This window comes from Mastigoproctus giganteus, chromosome 2 (assembly GCF_048544385.1).
Source record: "Mastigoproctus giganteus isolate SK-2022 chromosome 2, ASM4854438v1, whole genome shotgun sequence".
Lineage (NCBI taxonomy): Eukaryota > Metazoa > Arthropoda > Arachnida > Uropygi > Thelyphonidae > Mastigoproctus > Mastigoproctus giganteus.
In genome coordinates, this window is record NC_143576.1 from 1,519,689 (window position 1) to 1,533,033 (window position 13,345).

The 13,345-nt window shown below is 37.6% G+C and overlaps 1 protein-coding gene across 2 annotated transcripts in view; it reads right to left on the reverse strand.

Moving 5' to 3' along the window:
* Positions 1-13,345, reverse strand: part of l(3)80Fj (lethal (3) 80Fj) — a 694,407-nt gene that overhangs the window by 555,943 nt on the left and 125,119 nt on the right. For both annotated transcript variants that reach the window (XM_090387924.1, XM_090387932.1), the window contains exon 9: positions 6,036-6,110. In XM_090387924.1, the coding sequence (XP_090244050.1) occupies positions 6,036-6,110 (75 nt within the window). The remainder of the gene's footprint in view (positions 1-6,035; positions 6,111-13,345) is intronic.

A 13,345-nucleotide genomic window follows, 5' to 3' on the forward strand; every position in this document is an offset into this window, starting at 1 on the left:
AACATCTTATCTTCATAATAGCACATAGGGACTCTTGAACAGACCATAATCATTTTCAACTAGTATCATCATCATTTCAATGAGTCTGCCAAAGGTGATATGCAATCTGGATGGCCCTCAACTTCAACAAATGATGAAATCATATCTCGAACATGAAATGACGAAACTACTTGCTAAATCACTCAATAAAAAAACAAGAAAACTGGACCTCCAAAGACTGATTGCTTCACATAATAATGTACCAACACATTTGTTACTACTTGTACAGAGTTTTATTGGACAAAAACAGAATTATTCAAGTCTAACAACCCCCATTTAACCAGATATGGCTCCATGCGATGACTTTTTTCCCTTTCTTCTTCCTCCTAAGACATACAAACAATAAAGAATAATGTGGACTCAGAAGTGAGTCCAAAAATGGGAAAATTGTTGGCATTTTTGAGGAATCAAAAAGACACTAATTTTAAGGAGATTAAGTTGCCTAATCCTATAAATATGCTTACTATCACTATATTGAAGCAGTCCACGTATTTTTTGAAGAGACCTCTTGGTCTGCCTCTACTTTAGAGGAAGATTTAAGGATATTTATTCCAGATTCCTGGAATGGTACTCACCATTCCAATTCTACTCAGTAAATTTGAGGTAAGTGGCAATAGGGTGTACTGAACCATTAAGATCAATTATGAAGACATCATCACTGAACTCAGGAGGACACTGGATAATGAAGTTCCAACATTTCACCAATGTGCAAATTTGCTTTAAGAGCAAAGAGCACAAATCAGTCTGGCAATGAAAATCAAGAAAGCATGCAATACACAAAGTCATGTTGACAGAAATGGTATTTTTAACTATTGTTTTATAAAGGAAAAAAAAAAAAAAAAAAAAACCTTGTTTACTATATTAACCATTGGACAGCAGCTGTACCTCAGTCTTTTCAGTTCACCAGACCTTAAACCTATTTGCTGTGTCAGTGTTTATTTGTTCAACTTCTGTTAAAAGAGGCAGCTCGCTCGCTCTCTCTCTCTCTCTCTCTCTCTCAACATGTTTTACTTAATAGAAAATCATAGATTATCTATTAAGTAAAATTACAATTTTCATTGTAGTTCCATTTAATTTTGTTGTAATGATGTTTGACTGCAGCCAGTTTCAGCAGTCTTTTTTGAATTAGACAAACTATTCACAAGTTACAAGACCCAATTCACACTTCAAATTTCATTGTAGCCATATTTCAAATAATCCATACTAAAATAAATATAAACTCCTATATTATGACATATACACTAGTGTTCAAAGAAATGATATATACACTGGTGTGCAAAGAAATTATATATACACTGGTGTGCAAAGAAATTGCATCACATACGAATTTCACATTTCTAACCCTTTTTCGCAATGGTATGTTATATTAATGACTAGCATCACAAATAGAAATATAAACAAAAGATATTTATTAATAGTTAAGGCAAAGCTAAGTAATATTTGACAGGTGCTCTCAAAATATTCCAAAATGACCATTTCAACCTTTATACAACAGTTTTGGTAAACACGACATTTATGGCTGAAATGTTACCAGAAGCCCACAATTTGCTTCAGTTTAAATGAAAATCAAAATGAAAAGTTCACCAGGTGCAAAGTAGTATTTAGTTGAACCGCCTCTGGCCCTGATGACAGCAGCACACTGTCGAGGCATTGACAAGATCAATTTCTGAAGATAACCAACTGATAGTTCATGGTTCCAAACATGAATTATGGTTTCCTGAAGTTCATAAAGGGTCTTTGATTTCTTTCTGGCAACTGCAGATTCCACACAATTCCAACAGTTCTCTATAGGATTCAGGTCAGGATTGTTTCCTGGCCAGCGAAGAGTTGTATTGGACTGTTCTTCCAACCATTTTTTCACCTGTAACAAATGTAAACACATTACTGTTGAACCTCTAATGCAGGAATGAAGCTAAAGTAACTACAGAAGTGCCTACTTACACTTTTCACCCGATGACAAGGAGCAGAGTCGTCCTGAAAGATGCAGTTACTTGGCAGGTTTAAATGGTAACTAATGGTTGGCAGCAATCTGCCTTCCAATACAGCCAGGTATCCACTGGCATTCAGGGAACATTTTATAAACTGCAGGTGACCTACTCCGCAATACAAAATGCACCCCAATATCGTTTGGCTGGTAGGGAATTTCAATGTAGACACCATACAGTCTGGATGGTATTCTTCACCATCCAGACTGTATGGTGAAAAATTCTTCACCATCCAGACTGTAGACAAGGTATAAAAGTCTACGGCAAATCATTTGTTTCCCATCAGAGCCATGCAGGTTGAATTTCTTCTCATCCGAGAAAATAACTGGCTTCCACTTATGGGCAGTCCATATGACATGCTCCTTACACCAAATTAACAGGCCTTTTTCGTTTTTTGTGTGAGGAGGGGCTTCTTCTTAGGATGGTGAGCTACAAGTCAATTTTTGAAGAGGAGTCTTCTGACTGTTACTGCACTTGCTACCACTCCTATATGTTCTTCCCATTCTCTTTTTAGCTCACATGAAGAAGCTTTACGGTTTTTAAAGCATAAGCGCTTCAAAACGCGGTCCTGTTTTGGCATAGAGACTGGTCTGCGTCTGGTTCATTTTTTCCTATCAGCAGAACCAGTATTCTTGAGTTTGGAAAGAAATCTACTCACTGTCGACTGATTACAAGACACTCAATAAGCAATATGATGGGAAGAACATCTTTCCTCACGTAAAGCAACAACAGCACTCTTTCTTCGTGGCATCAACTGCACATAACTCGCATCCTGACACAAGCAAGGAATGACTGCAACTCTTGCAGAGAGTGCTTATATAGCTTAAAGTAACAGCCGATGCAATATTACATCATCACCTATGCATGTAAATCTTATCTGATGCAATCTGCATGAAATATTTCCATATACTTATGTTATTCAGACGACAATTACAATTTTAAGGGGTGATGCACTTTGTTTGAACAACCAGTGTATATATAGTGACTTCAAAGTACATCACATTTTAAATAATCTGATATTACATTAACAAGGATATACTTTATTTTTAATTGAGGGTCGCTATAAACAAAATTATATCAATTGTGACTTCAACAGATAGCAATTCGGTATTAGAAAAACAAATGTATATCTAAAAATAAAATGAAATAAACCCAAACGAAACAAAAATTCATAAAAAAAGAAGCTTCTAAACATTTTTAGAGGGCACATGTTTGCACAAAGCCCTTTTTTAATGAAATACAGTGAAACTTCTCCTAACGGACACCTCTCATTAACAGACATCTCTCTCTACAATGGACATTTTCAAATTCCCCAACTCACCTCCATTGGTTTTAACATGTTTGCAGCTTCTGTCTAACGGACATTCTCTGTAACGGACGCGGACAGGCAATCTGCACTGTTTCGTTTAGATTAGCACTTAATTTGATCTCCCCATAACGGACAGCGGGCGAGCTTACGGCCCTTTTTCTAGGAACATTTCTTCCACGTATTGCCTCAATCGTGTGTTTATTTTCTATTTCCGATTCTCTGAATTTTATCAAGGTTTACGTCGTGGTTCTAAACCCTTTTTCAAGAATTTTAAGGCACGTGTAAAACTTCTGATGAATTCGGTGTGTGCAGGGGTGGGGGGAATATGGTCGGCCTTTCATCTTTTCAGTTTCAGTTTTGTTCAGTGTCGTGTGAAGTGCACAATGTCTTCTCGTAAACATTTAACTTTAAAAGATAAAGTCGAACTCATTAATGCATATGATCGGCAAAAAAATAGTGTTCGCAATCTCGCTGCAAAATTCAAAATCGGGAAGACGCAGGTAAGCGACATCCTAAAGGAAAAAAATGAACTGCTCAAACAATTTTGGCAACACGGAAATGATCTTGTTCAAAAATCATTCCCGAAAACTGTTGGACTTCAAATTTGTCACGCACGTGCTAAAAAAATTCCCATTAATGGGCCTATTATTAGGGAAAAGGCTTTGGAGGTTGCGAAATCTATGGGAGTAAATGAGTTCAAAGCTTCTGTGGGATGGCTAGACAAGTTCAAAACTCGGCATAAAATTTCTTGGAAAACCGTAAGTGGTGAAGGTGGATCTGTTGATACTGGGGTTGTAACAGAGTGGACCGTCAAATTGGAAGATTTATGTCATGATTTTGAAGCTAAGGATATTTAAAACTGTGACGAAACAGGGTTGTTTTTTTAAAGCTCATCCTGAAAAAACAATAAGTCTAAAAAACGAAAAGTGCCAGGGCGGAAAAATTTCTAAGGAACGCTTGACTGTACTATTGTGTACAAATATGCTGGGAGACTTTGAACAACCCCTTGTTATAGGAAACCCACAACCTCGTTGTTTCAAGGGCATAAAGTTGAATCTTCTGGATGTTGACTGGAAGTCTAATAAAAAAGCGTGGATGACACGAGATATCATGAGCGAATGGATAAGTCACTTTAACCAAAACACGATTCGTCAAAACAGAAAAATTATTCTTTTCGTGGATAATGCTGGATCTCACCCGCACATTGAATTGTCCAACATTCAAATCATTTTTCTGCCACCAAAGAGTGTCAGCCCTTGGATCAAGGGATAATAAAAAATTTTAAACTTCACTACAGAAAACGTGTTTTAAGACATCTCATTGCAAACATGAATGATGTAACATGTGCGGGTGACCTTGCCATGAAAATCAGCATCCTAGATGCGATTCAATGGATTTCCTCTTCAGTAAACGCAATTAGAAAACAAACTGTCGTGAACTGTTTTGTAAAGTCTGGCTTTTCAAACGCAAAAATTGAAGTTGTGAACAGCAATGTGGAGCACCAAGAAGAACAAGAACTTCAACATCTATTGATAATGTACGATACTTCCGCTACAAGTGACCCTGGCTACAAAGATATAGACTCGAACCTCACTACAGAAGATGGTGCTCTAGATATCAACGACATTATCATCGATATTTTTCAAGAAGTTCCTCGTGAGGATGAAGAAATGGAAGGAGGTCATTCTGTCGAAGAACATATTAACAACGAACCACCGATGAAAATAGAAGAAGCGCTCATACAAATCAATCGTTTAAAAATGTTTTTCGCCGCTGAAGAAGATACTGAAGGACTTTCGATGGTTTCTTCACTCCAAACAAATGTCGAAAACAAAATTATCAGCCAGAAGAAGGTGCAGAAGAAAATAAGTGATTACTGTATGCATTTTTCTTAAGATAAAGTCATAATATGCATAGCACAATTGTATGTATATTATTTACAAAAATATTGTGCAAAATCTGTATATATTTTAATTTAATTTTACATTAAACGTTTAACGATTTTTCTTTATCTCTTGTGTATGTAATTGTATATTATTTACAAAAATATTGTTCAAAATCTGTATATATTTTAATTTAATTTTACATTAAACGTTTAACGATTTTTCTTTCTTTCTTTTTTTTTCTCTCCCTCAGACTTCTTGTTAGTGGACACTTCTCTCTAACGGACACATTTTCGTTCCCCATGGCTGTCCGTTAAAGGGAAGTTTCACTGTATATACTTTTTTTTTTTTTAATCCTTTGCTTGGTTTACATAGTTTAGTTATCACATGATACCACTGAATTCAAACTTGGAGAGCCTCAACAGTTTTATGAATTATGTCAAATCTTTTATTTCCAGTATTCTGGAAGTTGAGGGAGGGGAGGAATGTAAAATATATGAAATACTTTAGGTGGGGAAACAAGGTATAAAAGTTTGGGAACCTTTGTTGTGCTGGATATCAATGCAGGTATCAATATAAGTGCAACCTGACTAGATCACACTGCATTTATTTTAATATCCAAAAAAGCAAGAATGTAGTCTCCAAGCAGTACGGTGATGACATTATAAGTATTCTGCCTAACATCCTATGGTTGTTTCTGCCTTTATTCTATTTGAGAAATATAATAACACAAAAAAATTAAATAAAATAAATAAATAAGAGTAATATTGTTCTTAATTAAAGAAGACTATTTTAAAATATAATAACAAATTCACTTACTTGCTAGACTTCTTCCAATGTACAAAGCATACTGGCTTAAGTCAAGAGGTATTAACTGAAGAATATGATTAACAGCTAAAAAGAAAAAATATATATACTGCACTTCTAAATAAAATATATCATAATATAATAAGAAATAAATTATGGAAAAAGCTATAATCTGTTTAGGAGAAAATAAAATTTTAAAAACTTAGTTTTCTTAACTCCCCTAACTAACATTTCAAAAATTACCAGTTCCAAATGTACATATTTTACACTGCACTGAGTTGGTTTTGAAAGAATATTTTGGAAAACACTGATGAAAAGACAGATTTACTTGCTGAGACTGTTTCTTCTACAAAAAAGAGCACAAAAAAAAAAATTAAAAAATATTTGCATTCTTCATCAAAACATTCATCGATTCCCTTGCCTGTAACTTAGGAAACTCTACTACAAAATCATGCAAAATTTAACATTAACGAAAATTTAATTCAACCAACAAATTTATATTATAAAGTATTTCATCCACAGGGACTCCATCCAATCAGGAACTACAAAGCATTAACACAGAAAAAGACCAAAAAATATAAGCATTTTAATAACTTCTAAATCCTGAAACAAGGGTGGAATGAGAGGTCAGTGTAGTATTCTATGGCAATCTCATTCTCAAAGTACTTACCCAGTTAGAAGCTGAATAAATAGAGGGGAGAGCTTTGAAATAAATGATTGAATATCCCTAAGTAGCAGTAATGGTTTCTTGATGAAAACTTTAATCAGAAATATTGAAGCAAAAAAAAAAGTAACTCAGCAGAAAGAACTAATGGAAAAAAGATTACCAAAAAAAAAAAATTAGTCGCGTGTGGTATTTAAGGCATATAAAAGATTTAACACATGTACTTTCCAGGCTTGTTTGCTTATAACACTAAAATAAGAGTATAAAGTTAATCTGTTTTCTCAATTTACAGTTATATATCTTTTCAGATGGAAACCCTTGTTTCTTCATGTTTAACTGAAAAAAAAAAAAGGGTTCCCACCAGAAAATGAGGTGCAGAAAAGATGTTAGCAATTGGAAAAAAGGAGCAATAGCTTTTCATAAAAGGCATCCTGTTAAGGAATTAGCTGAATTTGCTGGTGTTTCAGAAAGAACAGTAATAAGTTTTTAAGGAATACGTGAATCAAAATCAACCAAAAATCAGTTGCAAAATTGACATCAAAGTCTATGCTAAGTCGTCATGACTGGTGACAAATATCATGGCTAGTAAATGAAAACTGATTTCAAACTAGACAAGAACTGCTGCAAGCAGTTAACCAAGGGCCTCATTAGCAATTTCTGAGAGAACATTGTGAAAATTGTGGTAGGGAACATGAAAAAGGCCAATGTTAATAGCTACACATAAAATAGCTTGGCTAATGTGGACTGAAAGGTATAAAAACTGGACTGTTGATGATTGGAAACATATGATGTGGTCTTATGAATCCAAATTTTGCTTATGCTATAATGATGCCAAGGCACAAGTTCACAGGAGAAGCAATCCAAACTGTAATAAGGTGTTATACAAGCTGGTGGTGGGTTAACGATGCTTTCTGAATGTTTTAAACTGTTATGAACTAGCTAAATGCCAATCAGGATTAACCAGACTGGCTATATACAAATATACTGGATGATCAGATTGTGCCTTCTGCAGAATGTTTAAGGGACACTCATGATTTCAATACTACTGTATTCCTGCATTCATACAGGGACTCCAGTATTCCAGCATTCACACAGGGACTTAATGTGCCCTGAATACCTCAAAGCCCAGAATCAAATAAAACCCAGAACCAATTATGAATAGTATACCCCAAACAGAAAATAGGTTTAGTGCAGGTCTAAGGGTTCTTCAGCTTAATTGCCAAAGAGCTCTCTCTCGGTCATGAATGATATCTCTAAAATAATAATAGATCAAAAAATTAAAATCCTGGGTCTGCAGAAACTGTATTCATATAAGGGGGCCATCAAGGGCTTGCCCTTTAATTGCAAAATAATACAGTCAGAAACTGAGATTGCCAGATCTGGCGGGAATGCTGTGGCTAGGATTTGGGATGCCTTGGTCATAGCAGACCCTTGCATAACAATAAGAAAAATAAATTGTTTGCTGTTTGTGCCAGTTTGGAAGGTTTCTTCAGTCAAATATTTTTTGTTTCCTTGTATTGAAGTGTAGCCAGGACAATCAACAAATAGAGCTTTATTTAAACTACTTGGAAACTTTATTAATCAGATTGGCAGGTAAACCAGTTATTATTTTTACTGATGCAAATGCAGTCTCTCCCCTTTGCAATAGTCCATCATGGAGCTACTTGAAGAATTTATCTATACTAAAGATTTAACTATTTGGAATACTCAGGGACATCCTCCTACTTTCGTTAGTTCTACTGGCCAATCTTTTATAGATTTGACTCTTGCCATCATTCTTTTGGTTGAAATATTCAAAATTGGAACGTACACACACATTGTGTTCATGTAGTGACTACAGTGCAATCACTTTTGACATACTGCTTGGCTTTGATTCTCCACATATTAGAAATGTCCACAACTTTCCAAGATATGAGATAAACTATGAAAACTGGACCAAATTTAATCAAGAATTTAGGTCAGTTGTAACTGAACAATTTATTGTTGACCTTGCTGATTTGCCTGTCACGTCTCAGGTGGAGGAAGCAACTGGGGCAATAATTTCTGGTTGTAATGCCAGCTTTGCTAAGAAGAAAAGGAGATTAAATGTGGTCCCATGGTGGACCACACAGCTAACAGAGTTGAGAACTGAATTCAAATGGTCCTTGAGGTTGTCACAGACATTCTCTCAGATATGCCAGACAAGCTGTACTTGCTATCTGGGAGTCTAAAACGCTGATGGAACTGATATTTGGGTGACACTCAAGTCAAGTGGACCCAATTTCGGCAAAGTCCGGACGGTCTGTGACAGCCAAATCCTCTGCTTGCACCTTCACGATGGTGGGACTGTTAGTAATCCTGGGTATAACCTCCATGCACAAGTACATGGTGGGTGATCACCCAGGTGTGAACCAACGTAAGCAGGGGTTGAGGTGTGGCGCCCAAACCACATGGAGGAACGCCGCCCCTCTATGTTACCAGGCAGTATTAGGTGGTATATGACTCTCATCAACCGGTGAAATACCACTACTTTGCTTATTGGAGGCTTGAAATGGTGGAACCCATGTTTAGTCTCTAGAGCTAAGTTCCGGTCAACCTTTCCCTATCTCTTCCATCATGCAGTATGATTGATGACTTTTGAGGTTATGATGAACGTCGTGGCAAGATCCAATATTCCTTACATTTCGAGGGTACAGCTCTAAAACGGTGTTCGCAGGCCGGCCGCTAGTTAGTACACCGGACCGAACCAATTGGTAACTCTCTAGGAAGCTTCCGGATCAGCTAGTGTATAATCTTGCTGCCTCTACTCTGCCAGATAGTGACTGGAGGGAGTCCGAGTAGTGTGTATGCGGGGAGCATTGTCGAGGCCACGTTATGTCAAGGATCTGGGTATATTCTTACCACATGTACGCCATATCCAAAAATTTCATTACTTCATACAACATGTCCCACCTACTTTTTCTTACTATTGAATACACCATGAATTGTCAAACTAATAGAGCAAGCTTATCTGCGAAAAGATCTAAACCTCCCAAGGACTTCCTAATTCATTTCACAAATATACGTGGTCTCAATTCTAATCTCAATGATGTCCATTTCCACTTGCAGTCTGCCAAACCCCATGTACTTTTTCTGACAGAATCTCAGTTATCGGTTGATTCATCTACTGCTCATCTCAGATGCCCAAATTATTCGCTGTATGATTCCTTTCGCCTCAAAGGTGGTACTTGTGCATATGTCCGTTTTGATATTCCCTGTCAGAGACTTGGCAATTTGGAATCTCCTCTCTTTGATCTTCTCTGGCTTAAAATCTCTCTACCTCATTGTGTCAAATTCATCTGTTGTCTCTACCGTTCTCCCAACTCCACTAATCACTTGGAGCTCTTTGACTTCCTCTCTTTGCAACTTGACTTTCTCCAGTCCAACTTTCCTAACAGTGAAGTAATTTTTCTTGGTGATTTTAATGTTCACAACTCCTGCTGGCTTCCGTTTTCTACTCACACCGACCCAGCAGGTCGAGATGCTGAGGCTTTTGCAATTACTAATGACCTAGCACAGATTGTTCATTTACCTACAAGAATACCGGACAATCCTAATCATACAGCCAATACGCTTGATCTTTTTCTCACAAACAACCCTTCTAAGTACACGGTCGAAGTGAGAGGTCCTTTAGGCACTTCAGATCACAACTTGGTGATTGTCTCTTCTCCAATGGAACCTTTATCTCATGGCTATTCCCAACCACGTGTTGTTTGGCATTACAAGAATGCAAAATGGGATGACCTGCGAGACTTATTTTCTTCTTTTCCTTGGTCGGATTACTGTTTCAAAACTTCTGATGTCAACATTTGCTCAGATCGTGTCAGTGAAATTATTCTTGCAGGAATGGAATCCTTTATCCCACACTCCACTTTAAAATCTCGTCCTTTATCTAAACCTTGGTTTTCCAATAAATGTGCTAAGGCTGTCCAAGAGAAGAATGTTGCATATCGTAATTGGCTTGTTTCTAATTCTTCAGTTTCATTTTCTGCCTACACCAAAGCTCGCAACAGTTGTAAAGCAGTTATTAACCAGTCCAAACTAGAGTTTGAACAGGCTAAGAGTAGAAAACTTGCTTCTTGCCCTAATGGTAGCCGAGCATTCTGGTCTCTTGCCAAAGCTATTGGCCGCAACTTTTGCCCATCTTTGCTCCCACCTCTGTCCAAACCAGATGGTTCTGTTGCCACTTCAGCCAAGGATAAAGCTGACCTGCTAGCATCCCATTTTTCTTCCAGCCCATGTATTAATGATCTTGGTAAAACACCTCCCACAATTCCCAACACGCTCCATTCAATGCCTCCTGTGGTCTTCCGTCAAAAGGATATCAGAAGGATTTTGATGAATCTTGATGCTAAGAAAGCTCCAGGTCCTGATGGTATTTCTCCACTTGTTCTCAAAACCTGTGCTCCTGAACTTACTCCTATTCTTTGCCGCCTTTTTTCACTTTCTTATTCCAAACGTGTTTTTCCTTCTGCTTGGAAATTTGCTCATATCCAGCCAGTTCCTAAAAAGGGTGACAAATCCCTCCCATCCAATTATCGTCCCATTGCAATTACTTCTACTCTTTCTAAAGTAATGGAGAAATCAATTAACCGCCAACTCTTAAACTACCTAGAAACCTTCCGTCTGATCAACGATCACCAGTATGAATTCCGTCAGTGTCGATCCACTGGAGATATTCTGGCTCATGTTACCCATTTATGGACTAATTCAATGGAAAGGTTCGGTGAAACACAAGTAGTTGCTCTTGACATCTCAAAGGCTTTTGATCGTGTTTGGCATAAAGGTCTTCTAAACAAGCTTCCATCTTATGGTTTGCCAACTGTTTTTAGTAATTGGTTATCCAGTTTTCTCTCTGATCGCTCACTGAGGGTGATGGTAGATGGCTCTCTGTCTTCTAACTTCTCCACTAATGCCGGTGTCCCCCAAGGTTCAGTTCTTTCCCCCACTCTTTTCCTCTTGTATATCAATGACCTTCTTCCATTGACTGGAAATCCTATCCATAGTTTTGCCGATGATAGCACATTGCATTCAACTTTCCATTTTGAGAAACCTTGTCCTGCTCAATCAGCTTCAACTTCTCGAAAATCTGCTACCAATTCCTTAAATGCCGATCTTCAGGTAATTCTCCAGTGGGGCAAAGACAACTTAGTTGATTTCAACCCTTCTAAAACTCAGTCTTGTCTTATATCTCGCAAAAAGGATTCTTCTGCTCCTATGCTTATCTTTAGTGACACTCCGATTTCTAGGCAAAATGATATATCTCTTTTGGGGATTACCCTGAATTCTAATCTCTCTTGGCACAAGCACATTACAAATATTGCTTCCTCTGCATCTAAAAACTTGGTTTTCTCTTTCGCTCTCGGCGTTACTCTTCTTCCAAACAGCTGCTCACTCTGTATAAATCGCAAATTCGCCCTGCCATGGAATATTGTTCCCATATCTGGTGGTGCCCCCAAAACCTCTCTCCGGCTTCTTGATTCCATTCAGAAGAGGGCAGTTAGGTTAATTAATGATTCATCTCTAACAGAGTCTCTCCACTCGCTTTCTCATAGACACACTGTTTCTGCTGCATGCCTCTTCTACAGATACTTCCATGGGCACTGTTCTTCTGAATTGGCTTCTATAATTCCTGCTCTCTCTTTCGAAACAGTCCGAACACGTGCCGCCACCAGCCAACATCCATTTACTGTCCAACTTCAAACCCACAGAACCAACTTTTCATCTTCCTCATTTATTCATTCAACTGCCGTTTTCTGGAACAACCTTCCTTCATACGTATTTCCTGAAAATTACAATCTACAGAAGTTCAAGTCCAATGTCAACAAATATCTTCTTTTGTCTTCTTAACCTCAAACCCAAGCACGGTACTAAGTACTATAGGTTCTAATACCTCTCGTGTTTGGGGTTCACATAAAAAAAAAAAAAAAAAAATCAGCTAGAGGAGACTTTCAGCATTCCAGAAGGAACAATTGAAATAAAGAGGTGACTGCTCAGCTTGCAGAACTGTACAAAGCTGCCAGGAGAAGATATTTTAACTCAATTTGAAAAGAAAAGCATGGGATAGAATAGTAAAGAAAACAATGGAACACGAACCCTGGGGTTTACCATATAACAGGGGTGGCCAACGAGTCGATCGCGGATTTAATTTCGGTCGATCACGACGAATTTTAAATATACAGTCATCTCTCAATTTGTGCACCTCGTGCAATGAAATTTTTGAGATGGAAGATCGCGGCACATTTTGAAGGAAAAAAGAAGATCGCATCACAAATTAAGTTGGCCACTCCTGTGATAAGGTAATTACTGAAAAGCTACACCCAGCAGAAACTTATACCTCAATTTTGAAAAACAACTTCCCGGAGACTCTGGCTTGGGAGGAAACTATTAATGCCATTTTGGACAAGATCATCCACCAGGACTCCCTGTCACTTGAGGGTACGCTTCAGACCAACTTGCGCATGGAGCATTTGACTTATTCAGGCCTGGCTAGCAAAGAGCCTTTCATGCAGATTGAAATCCATGATGCAGTGGTTTCCCTTAGAGATGGTAAATGCCCTGGGCTGGACTTGATTGAGATATCAGTTCTCAAAAGGGTCTGGCATCTCAAACCACAACTAACTGTCATGATTTTTTTTTT